The sequence below is a fragment of the Emys orbicularis genome, chromosome 7 (assembly GCF_028017835.1).
Source record: "Emys orbicularis isolate rEmyOrb1 chromosome 7, rEmyOrb1.hap1, whole genome shotgun sequence".
NCBI lineage: Eukaryota > Metazoa > Chordata > Testudines > Emydidae > Emys > Emys orbicularis.
Window position 1 is genome coordinate 681,842 of NC_088689.1, and position 22,534 is coordinate 704,375.

The following is a 22,534-nucleotide window of genomic DNA, read 5'->3' on the forward strand; positions in this document are numbered from 1 at the left end:
TGGCGCTAAGAGCACACGCACGATGGATGGTGCACACCTGGGAGGAGGGGGTGTCTGTCACAGCTGGAAGGGCAATCAGGTGGATTTAGGTGCCTTAGAAATAATTCTCATGATTTTCCCCACCCTGCAGGGTTTGCAGCCCAAACATGACAGCCTTGGGCCCCAACCCTGCCAGCCCACGCATGGAGTTGTGCATCCCACTGATGGGAGTGCGGGTGCCTAAGTGCTTGCAGGACTGGAGCTTTAAGCCGCTGCTGGAGAGCCACAAAGTGAGATTAACCTGTTTATTTCATCGTCCAAGTGGAACGTGGCGCAGAAAGCAGTGAGAGGTGGGAGAACGCCTGATGATCATCCAAGGAGAGGATTTAAATCATCAACACAAGCATCGCTGCTTTTTAAATTAAAGTCAGAGTATCCAGTAAGAAATACCCGATCCTAACAAACTCCCAATAGTCTGGCCTTCCTGGGAATAGTTCACCACTTCCCACCATGAGCACTCTCTCTTCCCCATCTGCCCCTCCCTGCTGGGGTCAGGTACTAATTTGGGCTTCGACCCCACAACTGGGCCCACGTAGGCAGCTCTCCAGGGGCCCCACTGGGCTCGGCCCAGGCACAGGGCTTTAGTTGTCAGAACAGGATTCAGGATCAGGGGCTCGGATTATAAAATCAGCAGGAGGGGGGCATCTCAGTACACAGCCAAGGAGCTGGATGGGGAGTAATCATTAATAACAGGATCACGCCAATTAGATGCTGAAAATTCTTCTAGTCTGACTAAGGGTATGTCTACACTTAAACTGCTCCAGCGGCAGTGTAGACATGACCTGTGCCAACAGGAGGTGTTCTTCTGCTGGCGCAAATAATCCACCTCCCCGAGAGGCGGTAGCCAGGCTGACAGAAGAATTCTGTCGATGTAGCGCTGTCTACGCTGGGCATTAGGCAGCAGAGCTGCGTCTCTTAGGGGGTGTGGAGTTTTCACACTCCTGAGAGTCGGAGCTGTGAAGATGGAACTTCCCAGTGTAGACCAGTGCGAAACCAGAGCTGGTCAGTAACTGCAGGCAGGGAATGTGTGGGAGGGTTCTGGGTTTTTCTAACTTGACTGCATTGCTTTAACAGCATGCACACATTCACCTGAGCAGCTGCCAGGTAAACTGAACCATCTGTGCCATCTCAGACTGGCCTTTGTTCACATGTGAGCCCACATCTGCGTGGGACCCACATTCAGTACAGCCGAACTGTGGTGAACTGAGACCTAAACGGATCATACAAAACCTCATTGTCTTCACTGCTGTTTTCTCCCTCCTGTTTGTTTGCCTTGTCCCCCGGCTGCATCATGTCACTGTCTGTTTGGGCGGTGCCCTGGAGCTGCATGGAGCTCTGTGTGGGTGCCGGCTCTACCCGCTCCATTCCAGCTACATGACTGAAGCCTTAGATGGTAAGTTCTCTGCGGCTGAGACTGTCTTGATACTGCCTTGTCTGTGCAGCACCCAGCAGCCTTGTTCTGCATTGGCTGGTGCTCCAGGTGCTGCTGTAGCACAAATAATAATAATAACATGGCCCACTGCACCTGCTCAATACGGTCCTGCCCCAGCTGCTACAGCAGCCAATGGCAAAGCTCCAGGATTGGGCCCGGCGACATTTCCAAATGTTCAAAGCTAAGCCCAGGGTAGGGCAGGAACAGCTCTTTGAAGTGTGAAAAACAGCTCCTCCCCCCAGCCAGATAACTTGGCAAAAAGAGATTTAAAACTCACCCAAAAAGGTCCCGCCTGGGCTGAGCAGGGGAGATTTCTGCCCAAAGGTGGCACAAAATGCCTGCACACTTGGTACTCTAGCATCATTCCCACAGTGCCCCTGTGGCTGGCCAGAGACAGGCCCTAAGCCTGCAGACGCTAACGCATGTGTGTGCAGGGTTGGGGCCTTGATGTGGAACTAGGGCAATTAGAGCTGTGCACATTTTTTTTTCATTTAAACTATATTTGGGGGGACAAAAAATGGCTTTTTGACCAAAATGAAAATTTTCCACAAAAGCCTTAGTTCTGGTAGAATTTCTCCAGTTCTCTGACAACACCAATAAAACATTTTTTGATAAAAATTTCTCAGTTTTTGGTAAAAGTTTTGGGGTTTTAAAAAACAGAAAATAGTTACCAGGAACATTTACCAACAATGGTTTTAAAAAAACAAATTGTCAGGGTTTTTTTTTTATGTAAAACAATAAACGTTCATATGACATTTGTGTAAAAACACTTAAAAAAGTCCCACAATAAATAATTATTTCCCAACCTGACCTAATAGCCATAAGCCATGCCCGGTGCGTTAGGAGCTGTATGCAACTCTGGCCTTGTGCCCTTGCTCATCTAACAGTGCCCCTGTCCCACCAATGCTCACTCGGGCATGGCTTATTGTGTAGACTGGGGTGTCTCACCCATTTTACATTAAAATTGTTTTTTTTCCAACGCTCAAAACTGGGTTAATTGTGTGTGTGTGTGTGTGTGGGGGGGGGTACAATGTCTCATTCCATTCTGAGAAAGGGTGAGAGGAAACAGATGGGCCTGCACATGCACTTTCCCTGCTGTTTTGAACATGTCTCAAATTTTTCTGACTTTTTTACTCTTGATTTTTAAGGCCCCTGGCCCGTTTACCCCACCCTGTCCTCCCCGTCCCCTGAAGCTCTGGGCCCAGGCTCACTTCCAATTCACTTTCTTTAGGAAAAGCTAGGCTTGAAATACTAGAAATTCCCACATTCCATTTTTCCAGTAGAAAAGGAGCTAAAGTGAGTGGGGGGCTGGGCCGCAGCCCAGTCGGAGCAGCTCAGAACAGTGGCTTTCCCTCCACTAGCCACCTCGCTGCACCCTGCCCCAGCTACCTCTGCTCTTCTCCCTCAGTTTGGGCCCCCTCCTGGTGCTGGGGTGAGGGATTGGCTTGGTTTGGTTTGCGGTGACGAGGCTCTGGCCGAGCAGGACGTGGCTCTGCACAGGGCGTGTGCCAAGCCAGACTCTGCTAGCAGATGGCTGACGCCAGCCTGGCCAGGGCACCGGGGGTGAGCGAGCCCGGTGGGGGGACACTGCTCTGGCCGTGCACACAAGCACCGCTCGGGGGCAGAGGGGCGGGCGTGGCAGATACCTACGCAGGAAGGAGGATCCGGCCAGGCTGCCCACTTTCCGCACATCGTTATCTGAAATCACAGGTGGGAAAGAGTGAATCGCACAGGAGCCAATCCCACGCCACCCCAGGGAGGAGAGGTGTTCCTGTGGGAACAGGAGTGGGAGAGGCCGTGCCAGCTGCCAATCACCCACGTAGCGCTCCCTTTGCCTGAGGGCTTCCCCCCACACCCTGGCATGGCCTCTGTCTGCTCACTGGAAGGGGCTCGCCTGCTGCACAGCCCCTGCACCCCCCAGCTGCCGCCATGCAGAGCTGGCCCTGTGCAGGCCCAGGGGCTCTCTCACTGCACGGCCGTAAGCTCAGCGTGCGCACGGCCAGCTACCACGCAGGGTGTGAGCTCCTGCTCTTCCCAGCCATCGAGGGAAGCCCCGTGCTTGGCTGTGAGGCCAGGGGAGCGACTCCTCACGCTGACTGATACCCCACGGAACAGGGACAGCACCCTGCCCCCCTGCCCCCGACCTCTGCTGTCCCAGGCCCTGTCATCCACCATCTCCTGGGGCCAGGGCAGGGTTCCTCTCTGCAGCTGGTTCTCTAATGGCCCCCCCAGGCTGAGGACTGGCCAGCGCTGGCTTTACCTGAGCAGATGACAGCCATGATGGCTGGGACGCCATAGTAGGTGAATGCGCCGTTCTCAAACCGCAGCCCTTCCTTGCCAATCTCCACTTCCACTTTGCCCTGCAAGGAGGTAACTGTGCTCAGTGTCGCCCCCACTTCGCCCTGTCCCCCCACCCCTCGCAGGGGTGGGCGGGTCCTGCAGGCCAAGGGGGTCAGAGCACAGCTTAAAAACAAGAAAGGCTAAAAATGTTCTCAAGGCTGCAACTGGTTCTGTGTCCACAGCATAGAGCCAGGTCAGTTCTGATGGGCACGGGGGGCTGTGCGTATGGGGAGCCCAGGCCTGGAGTGATGGGCTGTGGGGAGAAGGGGTGTGTGCGGTGGGGGGAACCCAGGCCTGAAGTGATGGGGTCGGGGGGCTGCAGGTCAGGACTGAGGGGCATGTGGGGAGCTGGGTGCGTGTGAGGGGGGAGCCCAGGCCTGGAGTGATGGGGTGGGGGGTTGTGGGGAGAAGGGGTGTGTGTGGTGGGGGGAGCCCAGGCCTGAAGTGACGGTGGGGGGGGCTGTGGGGAGAAGGGGTGCATGGGGGGGGGCTGCAGGTCAGGACTGAGGGACCTGTGGGGAGCTTGGTGTGTGTGAGGGGGGAGCCCAGGCCTGGAGTGATGGGGGGCTGTGGGTCAGGATTGAGGGATCTGTGGGGAGCTGGGTGCGTGTGGTGGGGGGAGCCCAGGCCTGGAGTGACAGTGGGGGGGGGGCTGTGGGGAGAAGGGGTGCATGGGGTGGAGGGGCTGCAGATCAGGACTGAGGGAAGCTCGGTGTGTGTGAGGGGGGAGCCCAGGCCTGGAGTGACGGGGGGCTGTGGGTCAGGATTGAGGGATCTGAGGGGAGCTGGGTGCATGTGGTGGGGGGAGCCCAGGCCTGGAGTGATGGGGGGGCACGGTGGGGAGAAGGGGTGCATGGGGTGGGGGGGCTGCAGGTCAGGACAGGGATCTGTGGGGAGCTGGGTCTGTGTGAGGGGGGAGCCTAGGCCTGGAGTGACGGGGGGGCACTGTGGGGAGAAGGGGTGCATGGGGTGGGGGGGCTGCAGGTCAGGACAGGGATCTGTGGGGAGCTGGGTCTGTGTGAGGGGGGAGCCCAGGCCTGGAGTGATGGGGGCTGTGGGTCAGGATTGAGGGATCTGAGGGGAGCTGGGTGCATGTTGTGGGGGGAGCCTAGGCCTGGAGTGACGGGGGGGGCACTGTGGGGAGAAGGGGTGCATGGGGTGGGGGGGCTGCAGGTCAGGACAGGGATCTGTGGGGAGCTGGGTCTGTGTGAGGGGGAAGCCCAGGCCTGGAGTGATGGGGGCTGTGGGTCAGGATTGAGGGGCACTGGCAGAGCTGTTAGGGAGAATGTGGGGAAGCATCCTCAGCACGTGCCTGCTGGGGCCTGGCTGAAGGGCAATAAGATTATTAGATACTCAGGATCAGTGACGGTCCCTGCATTTTTAGCCCCTGAGCTCTTTCTAGCTGTACCACCTACTGGGCAGCACGGTCAACTCAGGGAATGAGAAACATCCCCCAGATAATTACTGCTGAGCAAGGAGAGCTCACTCTGTATCCTCCAAGCACTTTGCCAGCATTCACTTCTTCATACTCACACCCCGTCTGGGAGCTGGGGAACTCGTGGGCCCATTTCACAGACAGGGGAACCAAGGACCGGAGGTTAAACACCATGCTGCAAGCCTGTCAGAGTGTGGCAGCTCCTAGCCCCACGCTCACTGCACTGCATGGCATCTCTGGCCAGCCCCCATTGGAGTCACCACCTCGGACCCACCCTGGGCTGTGAAATCCCAAGGCTCTTCCCTTTGAACGACCTGGTCTGGCCCAGCCAGGTGAGAGCCACTGAGGACAGCCCCTGTGGGGCTCAGCCTCGGGCTGCCTGACGTGGGGAAGCGCCCTGGCCCTGGACGCACCTGCAGGATGAGGACGAAGTAGTCCACAGGCCGGTTGCGCTGGTAGAGATAGTGCTCCACGGCCTGCTTGTTCTTATGGTCGTACTTCAGCTCCTGGATGACGTTGGGGTGTTTGAGGAGCCTCAGCAGGATCTTCTCCGAGAGGCAGGGAGATTTGAAGGGTTCGATTTCTAGGGGGAAGAGAGGAGATGGACTCCACCTATCCCAAGGCCCTTTCCGCGTGGGAAATCCCAGCAGGGCAGGTCTGTGCAGGCCCCATGTGCTCACTCCGCCCAGTCAGGAGACGCTGGCCGGGATGCTCGCGTTCCCCCCGACACTGCTGGCAAAGCGCTCAGGGATCGTAACTTCACGCAGGCAGATGACCAGCATAGGCGCCGACTTCTGCTCCCGCCGGTGGGTGCTCGACCCCCGGCCCCACCCTGACTCCACCCCTGCCCCGCCCCCTCCTGCCCCTGCCCCACCCCCATTCCAACCCATTCCCCAAAATCCCCGCCCCAACTCCACCCCCTCCCTGCCCCTATTCCGACTCCTTCCCCAAATCCCCGCCCTGGCCCCGCCTCTTCCCCGCCTCCTCCCCTGAGCGCGCCATGCTCCTGCTCCTCCTCCCCCCCCCCCCCCGAGCGGCCAAACATCTGTTTGGCAGCAGCTGGCGGGAAGTGCTGGGAGGTAGACGGAGGAGGAGGAAGTGGGGTTGGGGGAGGGGCTTGGCTGCCAGTGGGTGCAGAGCACCCACTAATTTTTCCACGGAGTCGGCGCCTATGATGACCAGGGACAGGAGAGAGGGGGGCCTTGGTTTGGCATCTCACTCAGGTGATGGGGCCTTCCACAGCAGTGTCCCCCCGTGGTGCCCTGGGCCAGGACTGGGAGCCAGATCCAACCCCCCTGAGCTGGGGAGTCTGTGACCCCCATGGGTCCGAGTCCCCAGGAAAGAGGTGAAAGGGGAACTCCTCCTTGGGGGGAAGGAAGCGGATGAAATCCACGAGGCAGCAGAGCACAAGACCCTGGTGGGGGAGAGTTGGCAATACTGTGGGGAGGGTCCTGAGAGCCCCCAGGGCACTTGTGCTTGGGGGTGTTGGGCCTCCGTGCACAAGGCACGAGGGGCGCTGGTACCTGATGCCATGAAGCGGTGCGCGGCCAGCAGCAGCTGAGGGGAGATCTTCACCTTCATTTCACTGTCTGAGAGCCTGAAGATAGAGAAGTCATGCGGCTTCCTGCCTTGGTGCAGCGCCCTCTCCTTCTTTCGGTTGTCTGCTGCAGGGGTGGAGAGCGGCACGGTTACGTGCCTGGGACAATACTGCTTAAGGTCAGCTTGGAACACAACTGAACCTCGAATTACACCAGCGTAGCCGAGACCTGAGACATTTACACTGTGCTCGTCCCCACGGCGTCTGAGCAGCTGAGATTGGAGCCTAGCTGCTGCCTCCAGACCCACAGGGGCCAGCCGGAAGATCTAGACCTGTTTGGTCCCCTCCAGTCCATCCCTGCCGCCCAGCTGCCAGGGCCAGATTGTTCCCTTCAGGCTGTTTTCTAGTGTCTTGGCCAGTCCAGTTCTAAAAGATCCAAGCAATGGAGCTCCCACCCCGCCCTGAGGAGACAGTTCCCCAGCCAGATCCACCCTCCTCTCGGGAATTTCCCTTGATACCTGCAAGTCTGTGCACTGAAAGCACCGGGCCGAGTCAGTCAGCACTTACATCGCTCCCTTCCCGTACAGCCGAGGGACCACGCCAGGCAGAGGGGCCTGTGACATGCAGTGTGACTGCGCCGTACACACAGCGTCTGCAGGTGAGGTGCCAGAATCACAGGAGGGCAAGGATGGGTCTCAGGCTGTGCTTGTTATTTTCATGACGCATGCTCTGTGCTGTAGAGGACACGCAGGGCCTGTGGGGAGTGGCGGCGCAGGACGGATACATTCCCCTCCTCAGGAAATTAATTCCTGGCTGCTCAGGCTGACTCTGTTTCTCTGGGCAAGCTGAGCAAGCTGTCTGTCTAATCTAGCTAGCTAGGCCCTATCCTGGCTCCCCTCATCACAGTATCTGGTCTGGGACACTGACTGTAAAGGTCTGTCTCATCCAGGATCTCGGACTTGATGATCTCTTCAATGACATCCTCCAGCGTGACGATCCCCATCACCTCATAGAACGGGTCTCCTTCCCCTTCGTTGTTCACCCTCTGCACGATGGCCAGGTGCGATTTACCTGTCGAAAGGGAACAGAACAGGAATGGAATCCCCCGGCAGCTGGGGGGGCTTCTGGGCGGCATCGTTCTCCACCCAGGCCTCAGCAGGGAGACTCCCTAGGCTGATGGGGCCGAGGGACCGAAGTGTCCCTTCCTAGGCCCGCGTTCTCTCTGCCAGATGGGCTCCTCAGGAAATACCCGGGCATGGAGAGCAGCTCCACATCAGCCGCTGGGCGCTCCGGGCTAGAACGCAAGTGAGCTCTTTGCCAGCAGGCGGTGAGGTGATACCTCAGACCTGCTGCACGAGGGTTGCAGAAAGGCAGCAGGCGAGCACAGCACTGCCATAGCTGGGTGATCTGGGCTGGTACAGAGCCTGACCCAGAGCTCCCCCCCTCTGAGTACCAGCCCGGAGCTGGGTGGGAGGCGCGGCTTGGCGTGGGCCTTGGGAGCAGGACAAATAACAAACCAGAACTGTGGCAGTGCCCTGCCTTGGAGCCCCCATCTAAGAAAACTAGCAGGAGGCAGAGGATGAGGAAGAGGGATAAAGCACCCAGTGAAACCAGACACGATTCACACAGAACATGCCGAGCGTCAGACTCCCCTGCACTGAGCCCCCGGCGCCAGTGGGCTGATTTCTTGCAGGAGTTGTGGGAGTCTTTTCCTCGCTCCTACTCTGGGTCATTTGCTCTGACTTTAGGGCCCAAATTTTCAAAAGAAGCTGCTCTGTCTGAGTACCCCACTTGAGATACTGGGCACTGATCTTCAGAGATGCTGAGCGCCCACTGGCAGCTGCTGCACGTGCTCAGCCCCTCTGAGTAACCAGCCCCTCTGTGGCGCCCGCTGGGCTCCCAGGGGTGAATGCTCTTGCAACGTTGGTCTGGGTTCCTTAGTGCTCAATAGCACACTCAGAGGCCCTGCTGGTCACAGGCAGGTGCAGCGATGACCCATGCCACACAGGATATGGGGATAACCGGGGACCCCACTCTCTTGCTGCGAAGTCTGACTGCCACTTGGATTTGCTTTATACCTGTGACCGATTGTGCCAACCCTTGCCCAGCTGGGAGCGAAGGGGTTAAATCCCTTCATGGGGTGTGAGAAGGCAGAGGCATTAGCCAGGCCTGAGGGAAAGGCCTTCAGCGGAGCCTGTGCCTCGGGGGCCGGTGGTCAGGCTGTGCTTGCTTGGGCTGCACTGTCAGGGGGATCGGTTCGCTTTCCTTCTTGCCAGAGCCTTTGAGTTACGCTGCCATGGAAAGAACAGGCCAGGCAGCTACAAGGGGAAACCTGAGAAGCCGCACCTGGCCTGGAGGAGAAAGGTGCCTGTTTAAGGTACCCGGGAGCTCTTCCTACCCCTGCTTTCAGTGGGCGAATGAGACCCTCCTGCAGGGCCCTTCTCTACTGTTGGCCAGATGGCAGGAATCTGCTGATGCTTCTGACCAGTGGTGAGGATGCCGGGGGCCTGGGCCCCGATCCTGAGCCCGGCTGGGAGCACAGCCCTCTTGGGTGGGGAGTGGGTTAGGTCACCCCACAGTGACCCACTGGCAAACTGAAGCCTCAGGCCTGACTGAACCTGGTTCCCTGGGAAAAGCTGAATCCTGTGAGCACCCGCGGGCAGGCGCAAGCTGGGCCAGCGCTGGGCACGGACAGAGCCTGTGTAACTCACTAGCGAGCTGCGGGAGGGTGGGCAGTTCTACTCTACTCACATCGGGACTCTAACGTGCTCAGCCTTGAGAATTACAAGGCTACCCAGCCCTGCTCCACCCGTAACCCTCTTACCGCTCTCGCCCCCAGACCAAGTAAAGGCACCCGCATCTCTGCTGTGTGCACAAGATGACAACAAAGCACTTCCAAGGGGGAACAGGCTGCCCTGCACCCAACGGAAAGCAACGCGGTGTTACCTGGCTGGGGGAGAGGCTGAACAGCACAGACCACAGGCTGAACGGCAGAGCCAAGTATTTCAGAAATGCCCCTATTGTGCAGCTTTCTGACCCAGCTGGGGATGGCTGGCACTGCACCCCATCTGACTGCACCCGTTAAGTCCCGTGCGCCCTACAGCCACCTCCTTATCTCCCTAATAAGAGGGGAGGGGAAAGGAACAGCCAGGATGCACGCTTCCTGGGGAAGAAATCTAGACAGATTTGTTAAGCCTCTGTGCTTCTTTTACTGCTTCTTCCTCAAATGGGTGGGGCGTGAGGGCTGGGTCTGATGCTGTGCTGGGATCTGTAGGAAGCCCCAGTGCCCTCCTGGAGGAGATCTAGGTTCAGTGACGTTCAGCTGCTGCCGAAGCAGAGGAATGCGAGAAGTAGGAGCTTGGAACAGACTGTCTAGAGTGGGGACTGAGCAGTGACAACTCCCCTCCCCAATGGACACTGATCTGGGAAACCCGCCAGCTCCAAACCAAAGGAAAGAGAGATATGGAGAGAATCACAGGAACTGCCAGGCTAGGTTAGACCTGAGGTCCATCCAGTCCAGCACCCTGTCTCTGAGAGTGGCCAGAACCAGATGCCCTAGATGAAGGTGCAAGAAACTTCACATCAGGCAGATTTGGGATCATTTCCCCTCTCCCCCCACCGCATTAGCTTGTCTCCTGAGGCCTGATAGTTAAGAGATCGGCTTAAGCCCTGGAGCACTAGACTTAATATCCCTTCCAAAGTGCGTCAGCATTAACTGCGATAACTGATTCTTCTTCTTATCCATGTAAATGTACAATCTCGCTTTTAATCTTGCTACGTTTGTGACCTCAGTGACTTGATGTGGCAGTAAGTTCCACGGACTAATTACACATTACGTGAAAAAGTATTTCCTTTTATCAGTTTTGAATTTGCTATCTGTTAATTACACTGACTGTCCCCTTATTCTTGTATTATCAGACACACAGAATCTATCTTCTCTATAACACTCATCATGTTATGAACTTTTGTGATGTCCCCGTTTATTCATCGCCTTTCTGAGAGTCTTCCCAGGGCCCTAATAACTTTTGTTGCCTTTCTCTGAATCCCCTCTAATTTTGCAGTATATGTTTTCAGCTGAGTGACCGGTCCTGCACACAGTAGCCGGCTCAGGCTGCACCAATAATTAAAAGGCATTATAATATTTTCTGTTATTCCCCTTCCCACTCCTTATGCACCGTAGCATCTCATTAGCTTTTCAGCTCACACCTACACAGAGCTCTCCATTCTGCTGTCTGCAGTGACATCCTGGTCCCTTTCCTGAACTGATACAGGTAATTTAGAACCCTGTAAGGTGTAAGAGTAGTTTAAATTTTTCTCTCCAATAAATGCATTACTTACATTTATCAATGCTGAACTTCATTTGCCTTTGTGTTTTACCTTTCCCTTAACTTGGTCAGGTCCCTCTGAAGTTCCTCATAATTTTCTCTGGATTTGACTGACCTGAGTAACTTTGTGTCATCTGGAAATGCTGCTACCTCGCTGCTCACCCCCTTATTTAGATCATTAATAAATATATTAAACAACACAATATGGAACCCTGATGCCCCCTCTATTCACCTTTTGCCAGGGTGAAAAAAGATCATTTACTTCTATACTTTGTTAGCTGTCTCCTAGCCAGTTTCTGAACCAGGACAATACTTTCCCTCACACCCCATGGGGACTTAGCTTCTTGGATAGCCTGTTGTGCAGGACCTTGTTGAAGGCCTTTTGAAAGTCCAAGTATGTTATGTCAGGTGGTTCTCCCTTATCCACAACTCTACTGACCTGATCAGCAAATTGTAACAGATTAATGAGAGGCAGTTTCCCTTGGCAGAAACTGTGCTGTCAGGCCCTGTTGTAGCACGATCTTGTAGGTGTTTTATTATTCTGTTTTTAATGATTGGTTCAGTCAGCTACAACTCTAAGGGTTTGGAGTCTGCAACTCCTTGGATTGGCCCTAGAGCCTTTTTTTAAATACACGTTCAACATTAGCTACCCTCCAAGCCCCTGGAACAGGGGCCGATTTTAGTTAGCAGTTTAGCCACTTCATACTTTGGCTCCTTCAGACCCTTTGGCTGGACAATTTTGGCCTGGGGACCTACTGCTTTTTCAAGGACCTCCCGGTTCTTCTGACATCTCAGTCTCTGAAAGAACCTCATCTTCGTTATTATAAAAGAGCAGGCTGGGGATGGAATTTCCCCTGTGATGAAGACTCCTGCAAAGAAATTATTCCATCTCCCAGCAATGTCTTTGTCTTCCTTAATTGCTCCGTTTAGCCCCAGTGATCCAGCAGCTGCACTGATTCTTTGTAGGCTTCCTGCTTCTGATAAGTTTCAAACATTTATTTGCTCTTATACCTTTAGCTCTTTGCTGCCTGGAAGCCATCGTGGCCTCCCTAATTTCCCTCTAGCACATTGCCTGCTGTAATTCATGCTCCTGTTTCATAGCTTCACTTCCAAATGTCGAAGGATTTCTGTTTGGCATCAGTAGCCTCTTGAACCTGCCGTTTAGGTCTACTGGTTTTACTCTTTGATTTCCTGGTTCACTTTTGGTTCAGCAGCACACGTGCCTTCTGAGACGACTGGTTTTTGTTTTTTTAATAGCACCTAAGCCACAGCTAAGAGTTTTACTTTATTTTTAACTTTAGGGCCTTTTTGACTGGCCCTTTCATTTTATTGAAATCTCCCTTTCTAAAGTTCCGAGTCACCGTGTCACTTTTTGGTTCCCTCCTCCTCCCCCCTCCCCCCCCGTATGTTGAATCCATCTCTGTTGTGGTCACTGTTACTTAGTGACTGGACTACTGTTAATTCTTGAGTTAACTCCCGTGTATAACTTAAGACTAAGTCAAGAACAGCCTCTCCTCTCCAGAGAGACATGCCGGAAATGGGCCATTTTCATTACCATTACAAACAGTTCTTTTTCTCTCCTGCTGATAAAAACTCACCTTAACTGATCACTCTCCTTATAGTGTGTATGGTAACACCCATTGTTTCATGTTCTCTGTGTGTATATATATATCTTCCTACTGTATTTTCCACTACATGCATCCAATGAAGTGGGCTGTAGCCCACGAAAGCTTATGCTCTAATAAATGTGTTAGTCTCTAAGGTGCCACAAGTACTCCTGTTCTTTTTGCGGATACAGACTAACACGGCTGCTACTCTGAAACATGGCCTCCAGAGTAGCAGCTAGGTCCCCCAAAAGCCTCGCTGGTGCGAAAGGTGCGCAGTTTTCTTAAGCACAGTTTGGTAACTGATTCTGTCTGTTATTGCATCACCTTCCCACCCCGTGGCTTTGCCCATGGGGCCAGCCTGGTTACTCCGATTCCCCTACCACTCTCTGTGCTCTCGGCCATCCTGCCCCATGCAAGGAATGGACCTTCCTCAGTTAATAAGCCAGGCCCCCTCTCCATCATTCAAATGTCTCATTTAGACCCACTTCAGTCATGCTGCCTACAAGCAATTAGCCAGCTAACAACCGGTAGGTGTGAGGGGCATTTACAGTGAGTGTGTGTGCCTGCTCTCCCCTACCCCTCAGCCACTTCTTGTCTTTCAGGCTGTGATCTCTTCAGGGCAGGGACCGTCCTCCTAGATCCATGGAGAGCAGCTAGCACACTGTTACCCGAACAATAATGGACCTGCTGGAGCACTTCTAGTGTAAACTAACCCCATCCTTGGATCCGAGGCTATTAAACCTTCCAGCTGAAGTTCAATATTGTCACTTTCACATAGAAGAGCAGGAAAATTTCCATAATGAAAAATCCCTCCCTCTCATCGCAAACATAATAATAATATAATAATTAATGGAGATATCCCATCTCCTAGAACTGGAAGGGACCTTGAAAGGTCATCAAGTCCAGCCCCCTGCCTTCACTAGCAGGACCAAGTACTGATTTTGCCCCAGATCCCCAAGGATTGAACTCACAACCCTGGGTTTAGCAGGCCAATGCTCAAACCACTGAGCTATCCCTCCCCCCCATGCAAACATGTCTTGCAAGACGTCAGAGGGCCGAGTCACAGCCTCCCATTCCGACAGGACTAGGAAAAGTCACATCGCAGCAAGCACCACTGCTGCTCTTACAAAGCTTAAGGCACACTTTAGAAAAATTAATTGATCAAATTTGCCTGTTTAACAGTCCTCGGGTGTTTAAAAATGTTGTCAGCTCTTTGGCTCAGAGACTCTTTCCCTTTGTCACATATTAAACAGACAATACACTTGGCCTTATGAGTAATAACACAACATGACTTGAAACTGAAAAAAAAAAAAAAAAAACAGTTGGCTACATCAAACCAGCAGCTATGTTTCATCAGGAATAAATCCTAGAAAATCCTACTTTCAAGAACTTCATGTTTGCCAAGACCTACTTCCAGACACTTGGGGCCATCTGGTCTCATACAAGTCTTTGGGTGAGAAAATGTTATTTCTTTTGGCCAAAAGCTGGTTGTTAATGACACACACACTCAGCCAAAAACCACCAAGCCCTTACAAAGAGCACTAGGTGCTACTTAACAGCAGTTGGGACTAATACAGAGACTTTTTTTTCTCTTGGCCAAGTACCTACTTTTAGGCTGTGAATTATTCTAGAGCAGCCCCAGATTTCCGATTCCATGTTCAAACAGCCACAAACCAGCTTATTTAAAAATAACACAATAATGTTACTTTGGGAAGAGATCATATGGCTCTATTGTAATTGGGATACAGCTGGAACGGCTGTTTGAACATTCAAGAATTGGAGTTTAAGTCTTTTCTTTTAACAGAAAATAAACACTTGTAGCCACACTATAAACCTCCTAGCTTTAGGAAGATATCAGATTTCCATACTAATACCCATGTCACAAACAGAGCAGGTGCCCAAGGTGGTAGCAATGGAAAATCATCACAATGAACGGCTGCTCCAGGCCTATGCAGAATGAGTTGGTGATCTTAGTCCATTCCCCGCCACAGCATACTCCCTAATACCTATATCTCCTCCAGAGAAGAGGAGATTCCAGAAAACTTGGGCACCTGATGCTGCTGCTCTCACTGTGCTGACACTTCTTGGCTCTCTCACTTGCAGGATATGAGATAGCAGTGGTATGCAAAATCCTGGCCCCAACTAACTCTGCCCAGTACAGGCTGCCTTCTTGCAGGCAGCATTTCCCCAGCATGCCTTTGTCTTTGTTTTTTGGTGCAACAGCCTCATCAAACGAGGCTATGACCGCCATTTTCTTCATGCATTTTTAGCCAAGGTTTTTTTAAAAAATATATATTCTTTCACTCAGTGTAGTATCCTTCAGGAAACACAGCCAGCCTTTTGTGTGTATACTATTCCATTTTTCTTACATTCTCACTAGTCCCTACAGGGAAAAATCTTTGATTTTACTCAATTTTTCATAAAGAAACTTTCTTTCCGTAGAATATTGTGCACAATGCCATAGACCATGATCAGGTTTCTTTGGTTTTGCACACAGTACACAGCCCACCTTTGTCTTTTTAATCAGTTTAACTTATCATTTAACACTTTAAAAATGACTACTTCACTTTTTCTAACATGAGTGTGGAGTACAGTATTATCTTTGGTTTTTGAGCATACGTCATAGAACTTTCATCCTTTTGTTTCCTTAGTCTGTAGTTCCGGCCATTCCTGCACAAGCTCCTTCGTGACCAAACCTTTAAATTCTTGTCTACTTAAGGGTATCTTAATATCCACCTCCTCATTTTTTAGAGCATGGTTTGCTGCTTTGTCAACTATTTCATTTCCAGGTATTCTGGTATGTGCCAGAATCCATGCTATTGTTACACAGATAGCTGCTTGCATTATTACCATAGTTAGGAACACTATTTCACTTATTATGCCATACTGGCTCTCCTAAGTCCCTTTTCTGCTTGTCATAATGCTTGACAAGCAATCAGATAAAATGACAGTTGCAGCCAGTTGCATATGTCTAATCTAGGTTAGTTTCAACATTATCTCCGTTAGTTCAGCCATCAGAATGGCTACATAATTTGATAGCCTTTTAGATTTCTGGATTCCAAGACTAGGAACGCAGAAGGCTGTTCCCTCTCTACCCATGCTGTCATCTTTTGATCCATCTGTATAGACTTAGCAAAGCTGGCTCCATTTTTCATAAATAAATTCAGAAATCTCATTGGTGTTTTTTTGCTCCCCTTGTTTTTGCCGTACAATTCCAAATCCACAAATGGGGAATAAGTGTCCAGCTATAATTTGATTTCCCATAACTACAATTTTTTAGTTCTCTCAATTTTTCTTTTATATATCTCCTAACCCATTTTTGACCCTGATAGTATGAGGAAGTCTGTGGCAACCCATATAATTTGTCTACTGAGCTCCCAGCAATCCTCATAAATCTGATGTGTACTTCCATTTTCATGATTCCCTTTTCTCTCTCCCCGGAAGGTTAAATCTAATAGTGTCATCCTTAGATTCAGAGGTGCTCCTTCAGTGGCTCTTTGCAGCACACATTCTGGTCTTGTTATCACATGCCAATCACAGAAGTTTGGCCAGGAGCAGTTCCAAGTTTCTAACAGTTGTTTTTGAGGCTGAACCAAAAGTTTGGCATCTGTAGTCTAAAACTGGTTTTATCAACGCTCTCTACATCATCATCAATACCTTCTTATCTGCACCCGATTTGTTCCCAGCTACACTTTTCAGTATGTTCATCCTACTTTTACACTTTTGTATGATATTATCTATGTGACCTTTTCAAGTTAATTTATCATCCAACTCTACTCCAAGGAACATAAACTTTTGAAGTACCTGATTTTTTTCACCATAAAGATATAAGTGCCAGTCTTCCCTAATTTTCTTCCTGGTTAAAAGCATTCCCTTAGTTTTTGCAAGTGAGAATTTAAATCTCCAATCATTTCCCCACTTGGAAATTCTCTGGAATGCCTCATTTGTCTATTCTTTGATTACTTTAAGCCTTTTATGCTTAGTCCCATCGCACAGTTGTCAGCGAAAAGGGAAATACTTATTCCCATCTGCATGCTTTCCAGGAGGTCATTTAGCATAAAGGAAAACAAAGCAGGGCTGATAATACTCCCTTGTGGAGTTCCATTTGTAAGCTTGTAAGTTTCTGATAAAGTTGTTCCCACTTTGACTACTTGTGTAGTTCTGTCACTTAAGATGTTCCTTAGCCACCAAAAAAGTCTCCCTTTTATTCCAGTTTTAGCTACTGTACATAGGAGGCCTTCCCTCCTTAGCATGTCAAGTGCTTTTTCAGTGTCCAGGAGGACTGTTATTGTAAAGTTCTTAGTCCTTATGCCTTTTTGTATCTCTGTTTCTAGTCTCACTATATGGTCAACTGTGCATCTTCCTTTTCTGAAACCACTTTGGACCTCAGTTATAACATCGCTTTTCTCCAAATACTCCACTAGTCTCACGTGTATCCTTTTTGCCATGATCCCCCCCCCCGGATTAGAGGGCAATAGGCCTATAAGCATTAGCTTTTGTGTGTTCCTTGCTGGGTTTCCGAACTGGTATCACCATTGCTTGTTTCCATTCAATTGGCAGCAATGCTTTACGCCATATATCACTCTATAACCACAGTGGACTCTTATGCCCTTCTGAGAAGTGTTGAAGCATTTATTACTGGTAGTCTCTTTACCTGGAGCTGTATTTTTCCTTTTTCTAATGGCTTCAATAAGCTCCTGCATACTACAATTTTTGCTTAACACATCATCACATTCTCTCCAGCCATTTAACAGTTCATCGTTTTCCTCAATAAACCTCCTTTTTTGCCTCACAAAAGTCATTACTTTGATTCATATGACTACTGACCTTTTGGAATTCTTTTGCTATAATGTCCGCCTTTCCCACGCTGGAGACCTCAATTTTATTGCTTACATAAAGCCCCGGTTTACATTTACTTTGGCTTCAAATTCTGTTCATTCTTTGACTTTGCTTATATATTTCTGAATGCTTTGAAATTTTGTTCAATTTCCCACAAATTTCTCCAACTTTCTGTTTTTGTCTTTTGGATAAACTTTTCTGCCACCCTTTACATCTTTTATAATTTATTAAGTCTTTACTATTCATTGTGTGTGTTACTTACTTGTATGTCTTATTTCTGTCTGTGATCAATAATTTGCAATCCTCATTCCACCAGGGAACTGGATTTCTAAATTGGGGTCAATCTGATGTGTTTTAGATGGCCAGATCAGTTTCTGCGATACAGTAATTCCTTGTATTATGTTGTTACAGGATCTCCTAGATTGTCACTTGATAGGGTTGCCAACTCTGACTGAAGCTATTTTGGGAGATTTTTCCCCCCCAACATGACATAATGTCATTTTCTAAAAATAGCCTATTAAAATCTCTCAGATTGCTTTCAGTAGTCACTGGGAGATCGATGCCGAATCCAGGAGACTCCAGGCCAATCCTGGAGAGTTGGCAACCCTATCATTTGAACAGTTACTACATAAATATTCATCACATTTAATCCTGAAAAGGCGCCAATCAACTTTTTGAAAAAAATCCAGCTAGGAACTCTGTGTTTTTGACATTTTCTCAGCCATGGTACTCAATAAATGTAGGGAAGTGATCACTTTCCATTCCATTTTTTTAATGAATTTCCTAGCTGCATTTCCTAGCTATATTATTTATCACAATTCCCAAAACCAAAACAGAAAAGGATCCACCCACTGAATTAAAGCTAGGAAGTGAGCCTGTGTTCAATATTACCAGATGATGCATACTGTAAATTGTTCTAAGCATTTACCACTTAGGTCAGTTTTCTTACTTCCGCATTGATCATTGTGACTATTAAAGTCTCTGCAAATTATGAATGGGTTTTTTGACATTATTAACCAGTTTTTCTAATTCTAAAATAACTAATTTTACATGGATTATAAACATTATAAATCTGTATATAAGTGTTTTCGTTCTGCATGGGAATCTCAATAGCATTATATTCAAAACTTAGTTTCTGCACATCCATTTTGATGTAACTAAGTCCCTCTTTTCTAAATATACAGACCTGCCACCCCGGTAGCTTCTCTGGAGTGTATCATGTCCTGGCAGATTGATCATAAATTTACTTATTAGCTATGTTTCTTGCACACATATTACTTCAGGCTTTTTTTATCATTTCAAAGATGGCTTTCTTAAATTCCTGTCCACGCATTATTAAACCATATGCATTCCAGCTAAGGATAGTTAAAACCATATTATTTAAGCTGTATTATCTTCATTTAAAATCACATGAATGCAGTCTATCAAGGTTGTCTGTCTTTAGATATTTTTCTGCTGCTGCTGCTATGATTTTAATCCTTTCATTTTTCCCCCTTTTGCAAGGTGCAGTTAATTACTTCTATAATGAATGCTATAAACTTCTCCTTTTCCTACAAGCAATACATCCTCTCCCATTCCTCGCCTAGTCTCCCTGACCACAGTTGTGTTCTGCTGCCCAGTACATCTTTTCTCTTACTTGAGTATTTTTCTTTTCCTATTTCCTGCAGCGGGGGTACCTTTTGGTAGCCTCCACATATGATATTTTTTGAATGATTTTAATTTTTTGTATTTCTCTAGCTCACTCTGCTACTGCCCATCCTTTATATGCTGCACTGTGCTTTCCCCCGCAATTGCTGCACTTAGGTTCTGTTCCTTCTACACAGTTCTTGTATGGGTGATTTCCTCCACATTTACTGCCCCCAACTGCACCCTTTCAAATCGCTGCTGCGCGTCCAAACCTTTGACAATTATAGCACCTCACTGGGAGTAGGCGGGAAGATATGGTTTAACCCAGAAAGACTGACACCTCATTTGGACCCTATCCAGAAGTTCAAGTGTTATGCGTACAGCCATAAATGGCTGGTTTACTCTCTCTCCCCTACTAAGCAGCCATTGAACAAACACTCCAGATTTAACCCCTTTTGCTCGCATCAGGGATTTAGGCAGTTGACAATTAACTTTCATTTTCCCTAAGGCTGCAGTTTTAAGAAGTTTTTCAGCTTGCTCCATATGTGTACGTCCTATCCATAGATCTCCACCCTGCGTTCTTTTAACTCTGTAGGTCACCAGCGCTTCGCTTTCTCCATTCTGCCATTTTCAGGGGGGTTAACATCTCCTATTTGCACCTCTTCCCTCACTGATTTGACAGCTGGGAAATGTTGTTTTTGTTTTATCCATTCCTTCTTCAAATCCAGATAGATCGAGTCTCTTTTTCTTTTCCCTTATCTGAGACCATTCCTCATCCACTGCTGCTTCTCCTTCATAGTACAACTTTCTCTCCCCCCCTGCCCTCTCCATTGTCACTCTCAATGTTCAGCTTCATTTCAGGTGGGGGCCAAGGCCTGCCAAAGCCCTCCACTCACCCTGCTGCTACAGCCCAGCCTTGCTGCTTTCAGCCAGACACAAGCACTCAGCCTGATTCCAGATGAGCCAGCCCCTCTCCAAACTTAGCCAGGCAGGCAGTCCCATCATGCCTTTCTGCGACTGGTCCTTTAAATTCAGCAGAGAGAAGCAGCTGCAGCTCTTAAGTAGCCATTTTGTGCCTGGCTGCTGCTTGCTGCATCTCCCGCTGGTGAGTACCCTGAGCGCCATTATCCTTCCCCATTCTCATTCCTGAGGAGATGGCACAGCCTCAGAGAGGAAAAGCAGCAGCACCGTTGAGAGGGTGGGAGAGAAGAGAGCAAAAGTTCAGGGATTATTCAGTAATCTCTCAGTCTTAGCCCATCCTGTAGGACAGAGATGGATTGGGGTGACAGCACAGAGAGGGAAGGGGTTCTCTTTGGGAGGAAACAGCTTGATTTCCCCGCCCCCGAGCAGCACACCTTTCAAGAGGCGCTGCATTCTGTTGGCTGGTCACTAATCTTCAATTCTGTTCTGGTGGGTTCAGAGCGGAGAGGTTTGAATCACTTGTGGGATTTTGTTTGTTTTTGTTTGTTTGTTTGTTTGAATAATCAGATTTAAATCAAGTTTAGGCTCTAAAATTAATTTGAAAAATTCCATCATTGCAACTATGGATTAATATTTATAATGAACTAAGTTATAAATGTTTTTAAATGCTACTATGGGTGGGATTTCTTATTTGGAATTTACAAAACTACTACAGGCAAAAAATCAAAATATTCAAAATGAAGGCCCTTGATCCGCACAGACTAAAGCAGACCTGTAACTTCACTCATGTGAATAGTCCCCATGTGGGAATGCTCATGCACTTGAAGTCAAGCTTATGCACAAATATTTGCAGCATCAGGATCTAAAATTGTATGTTTGTTAAAAACTTTTCTCATAGTGGCATAAAAATCCATCACTTCAAAACAAAATTGCTTCAGAGAAAAGTTATTTATCTTTCTAATAAAGTAACAGAGTTAGTATAAACTTCTCTGACACACAGAGGTACAATTTTTCATAAACTGTGAGCCCAAAGTTAGGCTCCTAAATCCATACCTAGGCACCTGAGGGAGGATTGTCAACTTGGGAGCACAGGTTCTCCTGACTTCAAATGCCAATCCTGATGGAATATGCAGTGTTGTTGTAGCCGTGTTGGTCCAGGATATTAGAGAGACAAGGTGGGTGAAGGAATATCTTTTACTGGACCAACTTCTGTTGGTGAGAGAGACAAGCTTTCGAGCCACACACAGCTCTTCTTCAGATCTGGGAAACGGACTCAGAGTGTCACAGCGAAATACAAGCTCAAACAGATAGTTTTTACTGTAAGGGACCTTTCAAGGTGAAGTGGCCTGTTAACACCCCTACAGTCATAGGACAAAAATGGGAGCTAGTGAGTTACGATTGTTGTAATGAGCCATAAATCCAGCGTCTCTGTTCAGTCCAGAATTTTTAGTGTTTAGGAAGGTTATAAATTCAAGCTCCCAAGCTCATCTATTGAAAATGGTGTTCAGGTTTCCTTTGAAGATGACGACTGATAGGTCAAATATAGAGTGATCGCTTTGTGGAATGTGTCACTGTCAGGGTTTCCTCCCCACTCTGAACTCTGGGGTACAGATGTGGGGACCCACATGAAAGCCCCCTAAGCTTATTTCTAACAGCTTAGGTTAAAACTTCCCCAAGGCACAAATCCTTTCCTTGTCCTTGGACGGTATTGCTGCCACCACCAAGTGATTTAGACAAAAATCCATGCAAAAGGGCCCCTTGGAGTCGCTGTTTCCCCAAAATATTCCCCCAAGTCCCGGTACCTCCTTTCATTCAGCATTGTATGTTGCTATTGTGGTTGTAAGCATTGCAAAGCATTTTGGGGGGAGGGAAGGGAAGGTCAAAGGTGTGAATGTGGAATGGAAGATTCCTTTACAGGTAGCAAGAGGCCAAGAGGAGAAAGAAGGAAGAGAGCAGAGAACGGGTTAACTCAACACTGTAGCCAGCTAGCTCAGTCCGATGATAAGATGCTACGCTGACCCCAGTCCAAGGTCACGGAAATCTGCAGCGGCGTTTATCTCTCACTCAGCCACAGACAGCCATGAGAAAAGAAAAAGTACACTGAACCAGGGCTGCAGAGATGGAAAACACAGGCGAGACGAGGGGGGGGGGAGGGGGCGGGTAAAGCAGAGCTGTGTGTCCCTGGAGCTGGTGTGTTTTGGGAAAAGCTGAGAAGGCCACAGAAAGCCAGTTTGGACTGGTACAAAGAGCACTAGGAACGGAGGGCCCTGAACAAAAACACCCCCCAAAGAACCCAGGACTTAAAAACCCTCCCGAGAGCCAAAGCAAGTCAGAGACTACAGGGGACCCCGGACAACCTGGGCCCAGGACAGAACTCCCGTCCATCCTACCCCCTCGTCTTACGTTACAGCCAGGCTTGGCCAGCCGTGGGTA

At 49.4% G+C, this 22,534-nt stretch overlaps 1 protein-coding gene across 1 annotated transcript in view; it reads right to left on the bottom strand.

Annotated features, from left to right (window-relative positions):
* Window positions 1-22,534, bottom strand: part of CNNM1 (cyclin and CBS domain divalent metal cation transport mediator 1) — a 62,470-nt gene that overhangs the window by 17,201 nt on the left and 22,735 nt on the right. The window contains exons 2-6 of the mRNA XM_065407534.1: window positions 7,711-7,854; window positions 6,770-6,910; window positions 5,660-5,829; window positions 3,732-3,831; window positions 3,122-3,169 (exon numbers count right to left, since the gene is read on the bottom strand). Of these exons, the coding sequence (XP_065263606.1) occupies window positions 3,122-3,169; window positions 3,732-3,831; window positions 5,660-5,829; window positions 6,770-6,910; window positions 7,711-7,854 (603 nt within the window). The remainder of the gene's footprint in view (window positions 1-3,121; window positions 3,170-3,731; window positions 3,832-5,659; window positions 5,830-6,769; window positions 6,911-7,710; window positions 7,855-22,534) is intronic.